Source organism: Aspergillus homomorphus (assembly GCF_003184865.1).
Source record: "Aspergillus homomorphus CBS 101889 unplaced genomic scaffold BO97scaffold_1, whole genome shotgun sequence".
In the NCBI taxonomy this organism is placed as follows: Eukaryota; Fungi; Ascomycota; class Eurotiomycetes; order Eurotiales; family Aspergillaceae; genus Aspergillus; species Aspergillus homomorphus.
In genome coordinates, this window is record NW_020291887.1 from 335114 (window position 1) to 352611 (window position 17498).

Sequence of the window (17498 nt, forward strand, 5' to 3'; positions counted from 1 at the left end):
AGAAAGGGCTTTCCGGGGGTTCTCCCCTGGGATGCCTATGTTACTGGTTGAAGGATTGAGAGTGGATGGGTGGATTGTCTGGCTCTGGGGATATGCAGCAGAGATCCCAGTCCTGGGTCAGCATGACCAGGATATGCATGGCGGCGTTGCGAGTTCTGTTTCTATTTCTGTTTGTGTTTCTGTGCTTGTGTTTCTGTGTTTTTCCGTTCTATGATACCTGCAACCATTGCATCGATACTGCACATGCACACGCAAAGACTTTCATTTCAATATCTGGATATCCTACCAACACGAGTCACGGCTGGCTCAATCCCGCCCATACCCTGCCACCAGTGATCCAGAAAAATGCATTTTGGATAATAGAACCCGATTCCAGTGGAAATGCAGCGGACAGAAAAGTCTATACCGGAGATAACATCAATCGCCGTTGCGCCCTCAACGCTAAGCTCAAGAACCCATTCTTTCCTTGCTCTCAACGCTACAGAGCGAGAACCCACAAAAAGAGGAACAATCAAGCAGAAGAAAACAAACAATCACCAGAGCCAACTATGCGACATAGCCATATGTCGGAGGATCCTCCTCGATACGCTCCAGATACTCGCGGTCGATCAGGCTCTCGATACGCTTCTTGATCATGTTGACGTCCGGGACAAACCGCGCCGACAGCTGAGTCAGGACCTCTGTCATGAGGTTTGAATGGGTCAGCGATTTGCGCTGCCTGTTCAAAAGATTAGCACAATCGTCGTGGAGCTTGACACAAGACAAGAAACTTACTTCATGATCCGGACGATAGCAGCCTCGATGCTCCCGCCACGTTCTTCATTCATCTTCTTCTCCGTCTCCTTCCGCTGATCCTGGTTTTCGACCTTATTGGCACTGCCGCTGACGACGCCAATGCGGACCTTCAGGAACTGGCTTTGGAAGTCGTTGTTAAAGTAGAACTTGTCCGTCGGGTTGACGTCTCGGCTCATCGGGTCTTTGCGCAAAACGCGGGTCTTCGGAGCCACCGCAAGCGATTGCAGATTGCGGATGAGGTCATGATCGGGAATGCGCGTGCGCTCTTTGATTTCTGTGTATGTCAAGGATTCGCCCGTGGATACATCGTTGAAAAGCAGTAGAATGACCATGGCGTATGTAGAGACATTGAGCTCGTGCCGTTGGATCTTGCCGTTGGATCGCGGAAACTCCAATCGGATATCTGCAGTGCCCATAGTGGGCTGCCACGACAGTTTGCGTCCGCTGTGTTTGCCCAGATAATACTGCTCAAAGCTCTGTTTGACGCTCTCCACCTCTTTCGGGTATATGCAGGCCAGTTGCACGTCGTCGCGGGTCGCACTGGACATGATCTCCATGGGCCACATGGTGCTGGTGAGAACGTTGATGTCCAAGTCAATGCGCCTGGTGTCGGGGTCACCCGTCTTTTTGACATGGTCCTTATAGCTTGCCGTCAGATCCTCCGAAATCGTCATGTCCTTGAACATCGCTTCTAAGCGCTGGGTGAACTGATTGCCGACCTCCATCTTCATCTTCGAGATCATCTGCCGCTCCGCGTCCATGCTTACAGAGCGCTTCATGAGAAGACGACGGGAAAGATGTTTCTTGTAATACGCCTCAAACATGTCCTTGTCTTTGACATAGCGAAGAAGCGTGATGCCATTATCCAACAGCGAGTCGACCTCTGTTTCTGTTTTCCCTTTGATGCCCTTCTTCAAATTCTCATCGAAGAAAAGCGACAGGTACTCTGAGCTGCGCGACTCCGAGTTGATGAACTCCGAGAAACTAGTAGTGATAGCGCTCTGCATGACGTGGTCCGATTGGAACGCATTCTCCCAGATTCTGTCGAACTTGTTCTTCAGACCAAGAATGTCGTCCACCCACTTGATAGCTGCCGCAGTCTGCTGGTTGACTGGTTTCTCTTTCTCGGTCGGCTTCTTGGCCCCTTCAGTTTTATCTGCCGAGGCCTTCTTGGGCGCAGAGCTCGCTGCCGAGGTTTGTGCCATCGCAACCGCGCCAGCATTGATCTCCTTGCCCATTTCCACGATGCGCTTCTGAACCGCGGCTGTCAGCGGAGTCTTCTTCGGGTCAACCCGTGCGCTCAGCACATAGACACTCCGCAGGTTATCCAAGCGATCATTGTCGAGCATTTGCCGGACACCCGTGCCTTCCAAATCCACAACCTCTTTGATATTATTCTCGATCAGTTCTTTGTCCAGGACATCCTTGACTTTCGGCTCTGTCGACGATGCAAGGGTGTAGGTACACCGCTCAGTTTCCTCGGCGAGGCGGTCCATGGCAACCTTACAAAAAGTTGCGGCATCGCCTGTCTCTAGTAAGCGTCGGCCTTCCGACTGGTAAAACTTCCGGCTTGCTTCCAGGAACGCCGGTTCGAATATGGTCAGGTAGAGCTTGGACGACTCTTCCTCAGTGATAGTCTCGTACAGTCCTTCCAACATGTATATGCAGTGGCGAATTAGGGGGCGGTCGATGATCTGGCCGGATCGTTCGAGCTGAATCATGAAAAGCACAGTCGACTCGAGCACATCTACCACCTTCGTCTGAGCGTCCGGGCGGATCAGAGCCCGTACTACATGATCTCGGAACAAAGCCATTGCTGCTGCATAGATCGACGGTTTCCGGTGGTCTGTCGACATGACTCGATCCTAGAAGTTCCACCAGACGGTCAGCCACAACAAATCAAGCATATATTTAGTCTCTGAATTCATACCATATACATGAGCACATCCGTGATCATGCCCATACACAATTGGTGGTCTTCAAAGGCCTCTCTCATGGCGGCCAGAAACCTTTCGCCGGCTTCCCTGCGCTCATTGGCCTGGTCCTGCACCTCCGCAAGCTCCTTCGCGAGCAGCAGACTGGACGAGATCGCCGCCGTCACCTTGCTCTTCACTTCGTCGTCAAGCCATTCTTTTTCCAACTTCTTTATCCGCTCGTAGAGATCCTCGCCGCGCTGCATCAGGACGATATTGTAGGAATTGCGATAGAGCTGCTCGAAGGACAGGTTGGAGGCATCTTTGGTGTGGATTTTCTTCAACGAGGTCGAGAGATCGGTCCAATTCGTCTCGAAATCATCACCTTTGCTAGCCGGAAGGCCCTGTATTATCTGGTCAGCAAAAGCCTGTCTGGATGGGACGGTCTTTTAGGATGTTGAGTCGGAGAATCGTGATCGCCACTTTGCTACCGATCGCCCGCTCCGCTCGAGACACAACTCTAAACTCGAGACCATCACAGCAATTAAGAAACAAAAGACAATAATCAAAGACTCACCCTCCGCGGAGCGCGAATACGTTGCCTGGCTCGCATCGCCATGTTGTGCAGGTGACGATGCCCGATGCACCGAAATTGTATACTCGGCTTTATGCGCGGGGCAAAGCCTCTCCAGTTGGATATTCCGCGAGTTTGGTTAATCGAGCGAGTGGCGAGTGCCCAGAGAACCGCGCAAATCGAAGCAAAATGAGAAATGGGTAACCGAGGATGAAGGCAAAGCTCAGGCGATCAACACTTCCACACCATCATGTTTGAGCATCGAAGCTCGCAACGAGGGAATCGAGTTCCGGACCCAGAACCGAGTCCGCGGAGAGAGAGAGAGAGGCAGGCGGGAGGGAGGGGGAGCGAGAGCCTGGAAGAACTTATCTCCGAGGCTAAAGTCCGGGCTTGAACTCCGTCATCTTCTCGCCCGCCCACCGCCTTTGCTTTCTTTCTGATCTCTCTTGGTACAATCCTCTTGAAGATAGTCACAGCTCCAGCGCCCTCCCACAAACAGGCCCAATTCACGACAGAATACTCAACAAAACCTTCACAATGCGCTCAATCCAATCTCTATCCCACGGCCTGCGCGCCATTCGCTCCCTCCCGCGCACAGCGACCCTCACCACCCGCAACGCCACAGTCTCTTCATTAGCATCATCATCAACACCATCACGCACTCTCAGCCACCTAACGCAACGCACACCCACCTCGCGCCCCACAACCCTCCGAAAAATCCCCTTCCTCACAACCCGCCACAAATCCGATACGACGGAAACGAGTAGCGCGAACAACCTAACAGACCGGCAATCCAACGCAGCAACGGACGCCGAGCACGCGGAGCAGAACCGCCTCCGCCGCGAGCAGGAGCCCGCGTACCAGATCACGTTCACCTGCAAGCCGTGCGGCGAGCGGTCGTCGCACCGCATGTCCAAGCACGGCTACCACCGCGGCACCGTGCTGATCCAGTGCCCCAGCTGCAGCAACCGGCACGTCATCGCCGACCATCTGAACATCTTCTTCGATCGCAACAGTACCCTGGAGGATATCCTGGCGCGGCAGGGTGATACGCTGCTGCGTGGGTACGTGGAGGGAGATATGGAGGTTTGGGAGAATGGGGAGGTGAGAACTTCTTCTTTGGCACAGTCGAAGAATGAGGAGAAGGGAAAGGAGGGTGCTGGTGATGCGGGGCAGGGGCAGGGGCAGGGGCAGATTTCTTGAGTTCTTGGGGAAGGAGTGCGGTTTAGGAGTGTTTCTGTTAGAGGGGGTTCTCTTGGAAGGAAAGGAAAAGCGTGGTGCTGGTGGCGTTTATATTCTCTTGTCTTGCGGAGGTTGTTGGTTGAATAGGTGTATAGTTGCTGTGTTCGATGTAATATTCTCTACTCTAAAGATAGATATGCTTGGGTGGACTCTTGAGATGAAGAGAAAAGAGAAAGTTGATTGGATGTAATAGACAAAGAAAATCTCCTATTCTCTCCTCAACGCCTGACTTTTATGTGGCAGCTCCAGGAAAAGAAGAGAAGTAAAAAAAGCTTCAAATAGACATATCCCCACTACCAACCACGTCTCTTGCCGCGGTGCTCGGCTCCCTTCTCCTTGCGCTTCTCGCGCTTACGGTCATTCCTCCTCCTCTTGTCCTTCTCGTAGCGCTCGGGCTCGGCGACCGCTTCGATGCGCCGCTTGACCCGTCTCCCCTCACGTCGCTCCTTAATCGCATCCTGGACGAGCGCCATCTGCTTGATGAACTCGGTGGTGCCGAGCTTCTTCTGGAGGATGTCAAGCACCTCGTGGCAGTTGGACACGAGGGACTTGTACGACTCGCGGAACACCTCGTCCGAGGAGCGGGGCGCCGGGATGGTGTTGTCCGTCATGTGCTGCAGAGGGAGCAGGATGACGGGCAGCGAGTCGGTAATCTGCTCAACCTCGAGGTGGCGGCACAGAGAAGCGAAAAGACCGATGGCAGCGCTCTTGGGGACCAGGGACTCTGCTCGGGTGGTGATGAGTTCGCGGCGGAGGATGGAGGATGTCTGCTCGAAGATGTACCGGATAGCGGGCTTCGATGGTCGAGCCGACTGCTCAGTTTCCTCGTCGTTGTCGTCGTTCTCGCTGTCACTGGCGTCCAGCTCGGCGTCCTCACCGCCTGCCCTAGTGAATTCCAACCCGTTCTGAGCACTGCACCGACCCAGGAAAATGAGGTTGCGCACGGATTGCATGGCGAGCTCCTCGCTGACCGCCGGAGTGCGGAGGCAGCGCAAGCTGGCGCGGATCAGCTGCAACATGGCATCCTTGTCGAGAGACAACCCCGTGGAACCAGCCAGCGGGATGGAAGCGTAACCATTGGTGGCATTGAAGCGCGCGAGGTCTGCGAACCAGGTGCCAACCAGATTCGACGCGCAAGTCTTGACCCACGCATGGGTATAGAAAAGACTCTCGCGGACGGCAGCCCAGATCGACGCACGTTCCGGGGAGAGCGCCATGGCGGGCACGGTCTTGCAGAGCTTCGAGAAAAGCTGAAGAGCGAAGTAAAGAGTCTGCCAATTCTCGTTGTCTTCAGCGTTGAGGACAGGCTGCATGATGGACGGCAAGATATCCAGCACGAATCGAGCCTCCTTATCTTTCTCTGTTGCGTCAACTTCGAAGTAGATTCTCATGGCCTGCAAACCAGTGCTGTTCAGGAGCAGGTTCTCCGTCTGCTCCAGCCAAGAATGTAGAGGCGTAAGCATGGTCTTGATCTGTTCCCTGTCGGCTCGGGAGTACAACTCGCCCAGCAAGGCACCGGCCATCTCCCTGCATTCGGGAGCATCATCGTTCGACATCACAATGACAATGGGCAGGAAGAATGTGCTAACAATGTCCTGGGCCAACTCGTCGCCCGTCTTAGACAGCAGCGTGTGAATGGCCTCCATGACTGACTGACGCCCGTCTTGATGCTTGTATTCCAGGTTCTTAGCCAAGAAACTAAGCTGCTTGGTCCACCTGCTCTTGGCCTGCGGATACTCAAGCAAAAAGTGGATGTACACGCCGCGCGCTAGGTCACGAGCGGCGCGAGTCTGATTGGTGACCATCATGGTGGCAATGCTATCAGCCAATTCGTACATCTCAGGCACAACAAACTTCCGAGACATTACCGCGCGGATGAAGTTGAAGGTCACACCTTGACGGTCAGGCTCCTCAATATCTGCGGTGAGACGCTGAAGGAGATAGGCAAGGTGGCCGTCTCGAATCTTGGTGCTCTTGCGCTCTCGCAGCATAGCCGAAATCAATTTCAGGGACGCTTGCGCGGCTTCCGTGTTGGTGCTCGGTGCCTCCTTGATGACCTTGACCGCTTCTGTGATGTAGACATGATGGTTGGCATCGATCTCCGGTAGAGGGAGCTTGATGATTGCCGACAACAAGCGGAGAGCCGAAGTCTTGACTTCCTCATGTGCCTGAACAAGCGAATCGCCGATGATAGGGACGAACCCAGCCAGATTTCCAGGAGTGAGCAGGAAATTGAATTTGCTCAGTACGGAACGGAGGATGTCGAGAGAGAAGCGCGTCAACTTGTAAAGATAGGATGTCGTGCTTCCTTTCTTGTCGCTTCGTTTGTGAAACTTAAGGTCAATCAACAGGTTCTCTTCCTGCGCTGTCTTAGCAGTGGTGGACTCGGCTTGGGCCGGTCCCTTGTACGTTTCCTTGATGATTTCGTAGCAGAACATCAAGATGTCGCGGCTTGCCACCCCAGGGTTCCTCAGTAAGCCCACGCCGATACGTCTCAGCAACTCGTCAACCTTCCTGACAATGTTTGAGTTGAGCTTCTCCAGCAGAAGCGACTGCAGTGGCCGGAGCAGCCTGGCAAGGTTGGGAATAGTAGCATTCTTCGCCAGCAGTTCCATTGAATCGTAGCTCTTGCTGCTCTTGACTTCCGTCATCTTGCTCACATACTCTTCGGCTTCCTTTTCCTGGCCCACGGCGCCAAACGTGTCATCCATGATAACCGAGCTCAGGTCTGTCAGACAGTAATCCAGGTCACCCTGCTTGAATTCATCCGTTGTCGCAACGAGTATAGAGTGCACAGTGAATGAGAGCACGTGACGTTGGTAGCCCTTGGTCAAAGTGGAGCGCAGCTCCTTGAGGATGTAGCCAAAGTAAGCAGGACCCAGGAGGAGAGCAATCTCGTTGAGTGTCTTCCTAGCAGTATCACGCGAGTCTTGGGCCTTACTCTTGAGGATACTGCACACATCGAGAAGCACTGGAGGCAAGCGAATAGCCATATCCTCCTCGGGCAGCAACTTGAGTAACTTGATTGTCGTGATCGCAGCTGGCAAACGTAGACTCATCTGCGCCTCATCCTTGTGGTGGATGAAAGTGGTCAACTGCGGGATAAAGTTGGTGGTAAGCTCAGTGGCAACCTTTGCAGGCGAGGGGAGGGTTCGAGCAAGGGTGGAGGTCGGTTCCGAAGTCTCGAGACCGTCCATTCCACTTTGAGCTGCTTCCTTGATGGCCTTATACTGGTTCATTGCATTGGTCAACGAGTCAGACATCTTGCCCAAAAGTCTCAAAATGCTCTTCTCCATCTCGGACTTGCTTTGCATATAACCGCGATACCTCCGGAAGATGGCGCGGAACTGGCTCCATTCCAAGGATTCTGCAAGAGTGCCGATGGTATTCACAGCCTCCGCAACCAAATTGTGAGCGGTCTCGTCAGCCTCTTCATCAAACACAAAGTGTTCATTGAGAGGAATGAAGATGGTGCTGATGTTGGACGCCTGGAGTTTGCCATTGGCTGCTTCGCTCGCCAGACGGCGTAGCGCACGCAAACGACGATGCTGTTGAATATGCAGTACATTGTTGAAGAAGGAGGCTTCTTCGTCGTCACCCACGAGCAAGACATGCATGTCCTTCACGGTCGGACGCTCTGGGTTCAGCTTGATGAAGTAGCCGAGTGCAGACACAAACTCCGCGCGGATGAGCTCTGACTTCTGGCGAACACCGGCCTGCAAAGCAGGGAACAAGATGTCCGTCACAAGCGATTCGATTTCGTCCTTATCGCTGGGAAGAATGGCTCGTTCCATGAATCGTCTTAGTCCAAAAGAAGCGCTCGATCTGATCGCGAGTTCTTCCTCGTCTTTGACTTGATACAGCATGTTGTAGAGCAGAGGGCGCCACTGCTTAGCATCCAGCTTGTCCCACAGATCCTCGTTGACTTCCCTGAAAGCTTGCAGTCGGCGTTCGTAGTCAACTTCCAGCTTCTTTGTAGAGATAGAGTTCAGGTCTTCACAGAGACTGGCGACCTTGGTGAGCTCCGGATCGTGGGTGGCAAACGCTGTGAAGACCCTAGATAACACTTCTCTGTTCGCATTATCTCTGAAATAATCAAAGAGCGACGAGATGGCTTCAAATACGCCTGTAGTGAGCTCAGCATCTTCCTGGTGGTTGTACAATGGCAGGAAATGCTCCAAGGAACGCAGCAAGCCAGATTTGGTTTTGGGGGAGACTCTGTCGGGGGGCTGGCGGAGTAGATAGGTAGTAATGCTGATGAGGCTGGATGTTTCCTTGGAAGATTCAACACAAGGCGAGATGAGGGAAAGAGTTTGGACTCCCGAAACGAGCAACGGACGAGAGGGGCCACGCTTCAAGAGTGAAGTCAGGTGAGACAGAGTATGCTCAATATAAGGACTCAAGACCTGGGATCTGATTTCGTCCGCGGGGATATCGCTCATGATCTCGTTTTCCTGAAGCGTCTTTCCGGTAGCCAGACCGATAAGAGGGTTCAATACCTCGTCCATTACAAAGACCTTCACTTCATCGCGTGCGGAGTCGACACCAAGACAATCCACCACCTTCGTCAAAAGGGCATCGTTGAACTTGGCGAGATAAAATGACGATTTCGGTGCAGTAGCCCAAGTGTGGAAGATTTTGAGAAGACCAGACACACCTTGCGCAGTTTCAATCGCGAAGTCTTCCAATCTTGGATTAATTACTTCATCGAAAATGATGCGGACGTAAGACGACCAGTCAACATCGAGAGTGATGGAGAAGATGAGGTCAAGACAGCGAATACACGTATAGCGAATATTGCGCAGCACTGTGAGCTGTCGTCCTTCTTGCGAGTCTGCATCTGCTGTCGTGTGCTGTTTCTCTAGTTCTCGACATGCCCGGACGAGACAGTACAGTACTACGTTCATGGATCTCTCAGCGTAAGGGACCATTCGGTTTTGAAGCGTATCGAAAACAGTCTCAATCATCTTCAGAAGACCCATTTGTTTTCTCGGACTCGCAAGGGCTTGCTCGAAAGCCTGCTCATCGGCTTGGCCATCGCGAACAACACTGACATCACCAAGTGGTCCGAATGAGACTTGCATAAAGACCTCAAACTCCTTGTCAGGTAGCTGTGACAAGGTTCTCAGAATGGCCTTTCTCCTTCCTGTTTGACTTGCTTGCCCGGCGCTCGCGCTGGCCTTTGAAATCATACGACCATACAGCACACGGAGGAGAACAGGGACGAGATCGGGTCGGTGCGCTTCCTCAATCAGGCTGTCTTCACCGCCGACACGGACGAAAACAGAAAGCTCATCCCTAAAGCGGTTTTCATCCATGATATTCATCAGGTTTTCTTGGTAAGGATTGATACTCGGTGACTTCCAAGTAAAGAGAGCTTTGAGCGCGGATTTCTGGATGTCAGAGTTACCGTGGCATAACAAGCCCATAAGCGCGTCATGGATCTCAGGAGCCCTGTATAGAACACGAGGATTAAGGAATTGACCCAGAAGCCTGAGGAAGGCCAGACGATCAAGGAATCCCCAAGGGATGAAACCTTCATCTGAGGGGTTTTCGTCGTCATCGCGCGAAGCCCACTGAAGGAACAAAGGCGCAATTTGGCGGAAACGCTTCTCTGCGATATTCGGGACGGCATTCAGGACACGCAAAGCATGGGTCCGGGGAGAAGCTGGGAGTGCATCCGTGAAAGTGTGATCTTTGTTGTATTCATCCTCCAACATAGAATCGGGCTGCTCAGGCCCTTCAAAGTATTTAGCGGATATGTCTTGAATTTTGGCCGCGTTGAAGCACTGGAAATAGCCTGACCGATAGTAAGGGCTTTCTTCCTCTGCTCCCTCTGTACTCGCATCGAATGAGCCTCGCTCGAGGAGCCATTTCATGGCGAGATCTGAAACAATCTTCTCTCCCTCAGGGTGCTCGCTCATTGTTTTCAAGGCTGCCGCAGAGTCGTCCCACAACGGAGTCATTTTCTTAGAAAAGAGACCGAAGCAGAAGTATGGGATCAACCTAGCCATCCATCTGCGGGGAACAACTTGTGGGTAAGCTATGGCAAGCTTACGCACTTGCATTGCCAGGACTCTATGACTATGAAGGGTTAAAGGACTCTCCTCAATCTCAATAGCCACCGAGATCAGCTCGGTATCGTCGCCCGAAGCCTGAATCAATTCCCGCAATATCTTCAATGACAACAACCTGAGATTCTGAGAAGGTCCATTGAGGTTAGTGATAAGCACTTCGGCGAACTCCTCCACCGTCGGGCTTTTGATGTCGAAGTCCTCATTTAGTGCCGAGATGTAGGCTAACGTCGCTTCGAGGAAGACTGGAAGGCGAGAGTATTTCGCGGCGACCGCACTGATCTGATCCCAAAGAGAGCGGTCGAGGTTCTCAGACTGTAAAGCAAGCTCAACATATGCCTTGAAGCCCTGACCCAGGTAGAAATTGGTAGACGCAGACGTATCAGCGTTCTTCTTGTTCTTCCTCAGGGTGCGAAGCAGATGGCCGTGCAAGGCCTCAACAATATCAGGCAACAAAGACGGTTCTGTGGACAAGGACATGGCGTTTGGGAGTTTGGAATAGGCGTTGACGAGAGTTAATTCGGTAGCGCTGTGGGTGGGCTTGCTCAGCGTATCCTTGACGCGGGATTTCCATGATGCAGGGCAGGTGATGTACCCGGGCTTCGAGGCTTCCGACGTGATACAACCGGCCTGATTCAATCGTAATAAGGCAAGGCAGAGCTCGTGTTCATGCTCCTGCCACAAGGTATTGACGAATTTCTGGAAGTAAGGCAGGACCACGCTATGGAATCTCTCCGGACCCCACTCCGAGAAAGTAGCACAGAACGGCAAGAAGAAAGACGATAGTTTGTCGTTGGTCACGGCATCCATAAGTGAGCGCATGTACGGCAGCATCTCATCCATGGGCGAGACTTGGAGTGCATAAGCGACAGCCGTCAGGAGCTGCGGAGCGGCTTCGGCATATGCTCCAGGCGCATCTGCGGCCTTTTTCAACAAGCGCAGTAGAATGTTGTGCACAGGCTTCCAGTGCTTCACTCGGGAACCTTTGCGAGTGGCAATGCATTGGAAGATCAGTCGACAGCATGCATTCGCATGTTGCTTGTCGGTCTTTGCGCACGATGACTCGATGTATGAGCGGATGGTGTCCAAGAGGGGTTCATAAGTTTCGGCTGTCGTATTATGCATTATGTTGATGAGCAATCCGCAAGTGACGTCTAGCGCCAGGCTACTCTGAAGGTCATCTCCAGTGCAGATATTTTCCAGAATGCAAACCAAGATATCTGTTCCGTTGGAGTGGAGGCCATTCTTGACACCCTTGATGGCGTCGGAGAACATGGCCATAAGTCCATCCTTGTAAGTGTCGACATTCTTGTCGTCTCCGGCTGCCTGGCGCAAATCTTGCAGCAAAAATGATACCGCACGTTGTAGGGGCGTGGTGTTCTTGTAATAGACCAAGCCCGCCTTTCGGATAAGGAAAGACATGGACTCTGCGGCGAATCGAGCGACATGCGTCTTCTGTCGTTCTTTGCCGAGATAAGGAGTCATGATACCTAGCAGCTGTCTGAGGTCCGGGACCAAGAGCCGGGAAAGAAACTTGAAGATCCATGCCAGGCAGCTGAAGCTCCATTCAACGACCTCGACATCGGTATGTGTGGCAGCAACGGATGCGATGAGGGTAACCGCCGTGGCGAAGTGCTTCTCGAACCGGACGCCCAAATCACGCGCGAACTGGGCAAGCAGACCCAGAAGCGGCTCTATCGATAACTGATCCCTCTTCTCGATGAATTCCACCAGCAGGTTCATAATCTTGTCCTCATGGTACAGGATCTGCGCCAGACTCTCGCACAGCGGGTTGACTCGGCGGGCGAACTGTACGAAATTTTCGGAGAGGTTCAGTTCGACCCAGTGGTCGAAGGCCGACCGAAAGTAAGAGGAGGTTTCATCGCCTTCTTCGCCAAAGCTGGGGCGGCGCACGCGGTGAATGGGGTCGATCTTGAGCTTTGCGACGCGCTGCGAAAACGGTTCGAATCGATGCGACTTGGTGGTCTCTGTTCCTCCCTTGACCCGCTTCACGGGCTTAGACCGCGAAGTTGACGACGCTGCTACCATCCTGATGTGTGATGGCGACGAGAAACAGCAGCGCCGCTATGGAATAAGATGTGAATAATGAGATGTGGGACTGGTCAATCAGCGGTCTTCTTGCCGTATAGACAAAAAAATTCATCGGCGCCGCCACAACCTTTGATCCGGTGCGGAGATTAGGCTGATTAGCGCCGGGGTTTAACTGCTGGCTTATCACGTGGGCCGCAGTGGGTCCGAGCTCCGGCATCCATTTTTGGATTCACCAACGTTAGGTTCAGTTCTCGATCTACTGTATTCCATGAAAATAGCCTGTTGACACATTGAAGCATTGGAACTGAAGCAGAACCGAGACACTCCTGCAAACACAACCGTCTAATTCAAGGATCTCATCAGGCTGAAGACCATCGAACCCGAGTCCATTGCGACTCCATTGCGCCGGAGTCGATTCTTGCATCATAGTAACGAATCGAAACATGGCTTCGAAGATGTGAGTGCGCCGACCAGTGTGTCAAACACCCACTAACACAATTCTCAGAGTGGTGATCGGAGGCGTCGACTGCGAGCTACGCGACGTCTTCACCAAGCTCGCAAAGCTACACGTGAAACAGAATTTCTCATTCGCGATCATCGTCGGAGACCTCTTCGGCGACTGCTCGACGGAGCATGAACTAGAGCAGATATCAGCCCTACTCTCAGGAGCCATCGCCGTGCCGCTCCCGACGTACTTCTCCCTGGGCAGTCGACCACTGCCGACGAGGGTGATCGAGGCCATCGAGGCCAACGACGAAGTGTGCCCAAACCTGTACTTCCTGGGCCGACGCGGCACATTAAAGACAGCCGAGGGCGTGCGCATCGTATCGCTAGGCGGCAAGCTCGAGACCAACAGCAGCAGCAACCAAACCGCAGACAAGTACCAGCCTCGCTACAGCGAGTCCGAGGCGCGCGCTCTGCACGGGGCACACGCGGCAGACATCCTCCTGACGCAGCAATGGCCGAAGGGGATCCGAACAGGCTCGAAGGCGGCATTCCCGGAGGACCTAACACCGGCCACAACGCCGGAAGAAGTGCAAAGCGTAGCAGATCTTTGCGCGACGCTCAAACCACGCTACCACCTCTCCTCAACGCCAAGCTTCTTCTACGAGCGCGAACCCTTCTTCCACCTCCCGACGGAAGACGACCCCGACGCGAAACCGCTGACGCGCTTCATCAGCCTAGCCTCCTACACCAACAAGACCAAGCAAAAATGGATGTACGCCTTCACACTGGACCCAAAGGCCCCCGCACCCCTCAGCATCCCAGCCGGCACAACAGCAAGCCCATTCCCACCGCCATCAACGCTGAAACGCAAACCCCTACCCAACCAACAAACAAGCTACCAACGCTTCGCAGCCCCGGACCAAAACGATCACGAGCACCGCCCCCGCAAACGCGCCCGCAATACCCACGCACCCCCCGGCCCAGAACAATGCTTCTTCTGCCTCAGCAACCCGAACATCGCAACACACCTGATCACCTCCATCGGCGAAGAATCCTACCTCACAACCGCCAAGGGCCCACTACCAACGGCCCAGACCTTCGAACCCTACACCCTCAATTTCCCAACCCACATGCTGATCATCCCGTTCACGCACACCCCGACACTAGCCTCCATCGCCGACGACTCAACCCGCCACGCAACCTTCACCGAGATGAATCGCTATCGCAGCGCGCTACAGACAATGCTGAACCGCCGCGCCGCCGGCCGCCTCGGCGCCGTCACTTGGGAAGTGAGTCGCGCGAACGGCATCCACGTGCACTGGCAGTTCCTGCCTGTGCCTGCTGACCTGGTCAAACGGGGTCTCGTGGAAGCGGCCTTCAAGGTCGAAGCTGAGAACTTGAAGTATCCGCGTTTCGTTGAAGCTGCCTCAACATCATCAGATGACCATGCAGACCCCAGTAGCGAACGCGGCGATTTCTTCCGAGTTTGGGTGTGGGATCCTCCCGCCGCCTCTGCCGAATCTCCTCCAGTGGAGGGGGAAGGGGAGGGCGGCAGTGAGCAGCATCCAGAACCCAAGCCCCAGGAACCTACCACGGGGCAAACAGGACAAGAAAAAACCCTCCTCCTCCCTCTCGGCCCTGAATTCCGGTTCGACCTCCAGTTCGGTCGCCGCGTGATGGCCAAGTTGATGGGGCTGGAGAAGCGCATTGACTGGCGGAAGGACGTGCAGTCGCAGGCGCAGGAGGAGGCGGATGCGGTGGCATTTAAGGAGGCGTTTAAGGAATTTGATTTCACGTTGTGAACGGCCCACAATCCATATCAAAAGACCTCCGTCTGAAGAAGCTGGCTTGAGGCCGATTGAGTTCTGATTCTGGATTCTGAAGAGAATGCATCTGGTTGTATCAACTATAGTATATCATCTGCGTGGCGTTGGATAAAGTACACGCGTCGCAGATGGTTTGTATTTTTAGTATCACTGCCTAGGGATTCGTGGCTCATGGGTCATGTAGACTATTGGTTTACAGAATTACCTAATTACTGTGTCTTGGGTGTAGGAGGTAGCTTGGTGGCTAGGGTCCGGTAGTGGAGTGGTGATCTGATTTGAAAGGGTACGTCGAGGTCAGTATATGAGTGACTGCTGTACAGTCCTGCTTACACATATACAATGAGAGCATGGTAGCAAAGAGAGTACAGTCGTTGTATAGCCCTGCTTTGCTGCAGCTTACCTTCTACCCAGTAAACCATGCAAGCCAGAAGAAACAGCATCCAGCCAAATAAGTCCACAATAATCAACCATACAAGTCATCATATTCTCAATCATAACCAAAAGATATCAAACATACATCATGCAAGAGTTTTGTCAGGGGTCATACCGGACCAAGTATTATACAAAAGGTATATATACAAGGTCATGCATGGGTAGGAGGTTCGGGTCTGTGTTGGGCGTGATAGCTCTCCACAATGACCGAAGAAGGCTACAAAGAAATGAGCAGAATATAGCTACCTATTCCGCTCCGGGTGCAGCCCTGACTGCTCGTCTAGGCTTTGTGCCTTGAAGAAAGGACTTCCGAGGGGTAGGGGTTTGCGCTGGGTATGGCATAATGAGCTTGTTTAAAGACATTCAAACTCATGGTAGCTTCTACCCCAGCGCCAAATGAGTGTGACTTGAGTTGCTTCAGGTCATGAGAGACGCGGTGATGAGGTGTCAAATCGGTGGTGCACACGCGGCCTCGAGAGTGACATGATCAACGAAAGTTTAAACGTCCCTGTAAGAATTGGGCACCGGCCTCCGTCCACTTTGCAAGAGACTTGGGGGCCTGCCTGGGTCACTAGCTTCATGAGGAGCCGGCGCGGCAGCGAAAGGCGGTGGTGAGGTCGGGGTGACCGGAGAAACTCCCGGGTAAGCTGTATATTGGCCGATTGCCGGAGATGGTTGGCGGTATGGCATGGGCCGAGGAGCATTCATAGCCGACGAGAGAGTCGGGCCTGGCGAGCGTGTTCGGTCCATCGGCATATATGGTGGAAGCGGGGTCTCCGATGGCATGTAATGAGGTTGCGAATGCTCCGCTGCTGCAAAAGCCGGTTGGGTGGTGTAGGTCGGAGCTGGTGACATGTACCGATCTTCGTGAGGAAAGTCATGATTGTAGGGCTGCTCGTCGTACGGTGAAACCGGAGGTGGCGATCTAGGACCATTGTGATTGTATCCATATGTGTTCTGGGTATCGTAGCCATACGAAGACTGTGCGTTGTAATTGTGAGGCTCGGCATAGTGGCCCGGAGTGCCGGTTCTGTCGAGGTGGTGACCAGGCGTACCGGTCCTGTCTGGATATTGGCTAGGGATGCCAGTTCTGGCGGGGTACTGGCCGGAGGTACCGGTCCTAGCGGGATATTGCCCAGGTGTATTAGACCTGACAGGCGGAGGGCCCGAATAGCCTGCTCCCCCCATTCCACCTGGATTCATCCTAGGCGCAGAAGGCATCCGCCGAGGCTCGCGACTGACATGGTCCATGGCCTCCAATTCGACCGTTTCAACATGGGGCCCGGTATCTTCAACCCTCTTCGTCACAGCATTATCCCAGCTAGGCATGGCAGGTAATGCATCATCGTGAAATTTCGAGCCTACAGGGCTCGTTGGCGCATCAAACCGAGCGACTTCCGCTCCACGATACACAGGTGGTTGCTGTAGAGGCTGATACGGCGTGTTCACCGGCATGGACGGCGGCATCGCCCCTGGCATTTCCGGGGGTGGGTACGGATCATCCGAGTACTGGGCCTTGCGTTGCCTGTTTCGAGGCGACGGACAGCACATGGAGCAACATCCGCAGCATCCTGTGCAGCACTGGATGCCGCAACAGAGACAGTTGACCACACATGCGATGATGGACAGAAGGATGAGCGCGCCGACGATAATAGCCGCGATGACAGGCCACCTGCAAACAAAGTTAATTCTCAAAAAAGCGACAACAAATCCGGGGTCAAATCAAGTAACATACTTGCAGTAAGCCTTCGACATGCAGCTATCCCAACTCGAGAACGTGGAGGACGCAGACTTGAGGTCGCTGACTATATCCCGCGCCCACAATGGGGCGGGGACTCTATCCACCGGACTCATTATAGCCCTGGCAATCCGTGTGTTACTACCTTGGCGCTAGTTTCCCAAGAACCCCACTGTTGATCCGAGACCGGATTTAAACGAATGTAGTCGTTCAGAGTTATAGAACCTGTTTGTGTGCGTGTTCCGGACACGTTGTGCGCGATCATGTAATGTACTTTGCGACGTTATGATAGCGAAAGGAGCGGAGTCGACCTGAAGAGCGATCGTGCGAAATATTTCGGAAGCGATTTGGGATCAGAGACGGCGATAATGCGCGAATATAGAATGAATGTATGTGTTGTTCGTG

The 17498-nt window shown here is 53.4% G+C and overlaps 5 protein-coding genes across 5 annotated transcripts; 2 read left to right on the forward strand and 3 right to left on the reverse strand.

The window, feature by feature from the left end:
- Positions 1–311: 311 nt before the first annotated feature.
- On the reverse strand, positions 312–3551 carry BO97DRAFT_474322 (cullin family protein). Its single transcript, XM_025700314.1, has 4 exons — positions 3286–3551; positions 2726–3112; positions 775–2660; positions 312–718 (listed from the first exon to the last, which is right to left on the reverse strand). The coding sequence occupies exons 1-4, from the start codon at positions 3325–3327 to the stop codon at positions 547–549; spliced, it is 2487 nt and encodes an 828-aa protein (XP_025556408.1). The 5' UTR covers positions 3328–3551; the 3' UTR covers positions 312–546.
- A 186-nt stretch (positions 3552–3737) lies between these two features.
- On the forward strand, positions 3738–4744 carry BO97DRAFT_466911 (DNL-type zinc finger protein). Its single transcript, XM_025699598.1, has 2 exons — positions 3738–4386; positions 4659–4744. Exons 1-2 carry the CDS (start codon positions 3820–3822, stop codon positions 4683–4685), a joined length of 594 nt encoding a protein of 197 aa, XP_025556409.1. The 5' UTR covers positions 3738–3819; the 3' UTR covers positions 4686–4744.
- BO97DRAFT_3025 (putative HEAT repeat protein (DRIM)) lies at positions 4652–12702 on the reverse strand. The gene has a single exon (XM_025691150.1). It carries the CDS (start codon positions 12645–12647, stop codon positions 4818–4820), a length of 7830 nt encoding a protein of 2609 aa, XP_025556410.1. The 5' UTR covers positions 12648–12702; the 3' UTR covers positions 4652–4817.
- Positions 12703–12927: 225 nt separating this feature from the next.
- On the forward strand, positions 12928–14993 carry BO97DRAFT_358942 (CwfJ domain protein). Its single transcript, XM_025692295.1, has 2 exons — positions 12928–13107; positions 13156–14993. Exons 1-2 carry the CDS (start codon positions 13094–13096, stop codon positions 14897–14899), a joined length of 1758 nt encoding a protein of 585 aa, XP_025556411.1. The 5' UTR covers positions 12928–13093; the 3' UTR covers positions 14900–14993.
- A 760-nt stretch (positions 14994–15753) lies between these two features.
- Positions 15754–17448, reverse strand: BO97DRAFT_3035 (uncharacterized protein). The gene is made up of 2 exons (XM_025691152.1): positions 17091–17448; positions 15754–17027 (listed from the first exon to the last, which is right to left on the reverse strand). Exons 1-2 carry the CDS (start codon positions 17207–17209, stop codon positions 15854–15856), a joined length of 1293 nt encoding a protein of 430 aa, XP_025556412.1. The 5' UTR covers positions 17210–17448; the 3' UTR covers positions 15754–15853.
- Between the last annotated feature and the right edge of the window lie 50 nt (positions 17449–17498).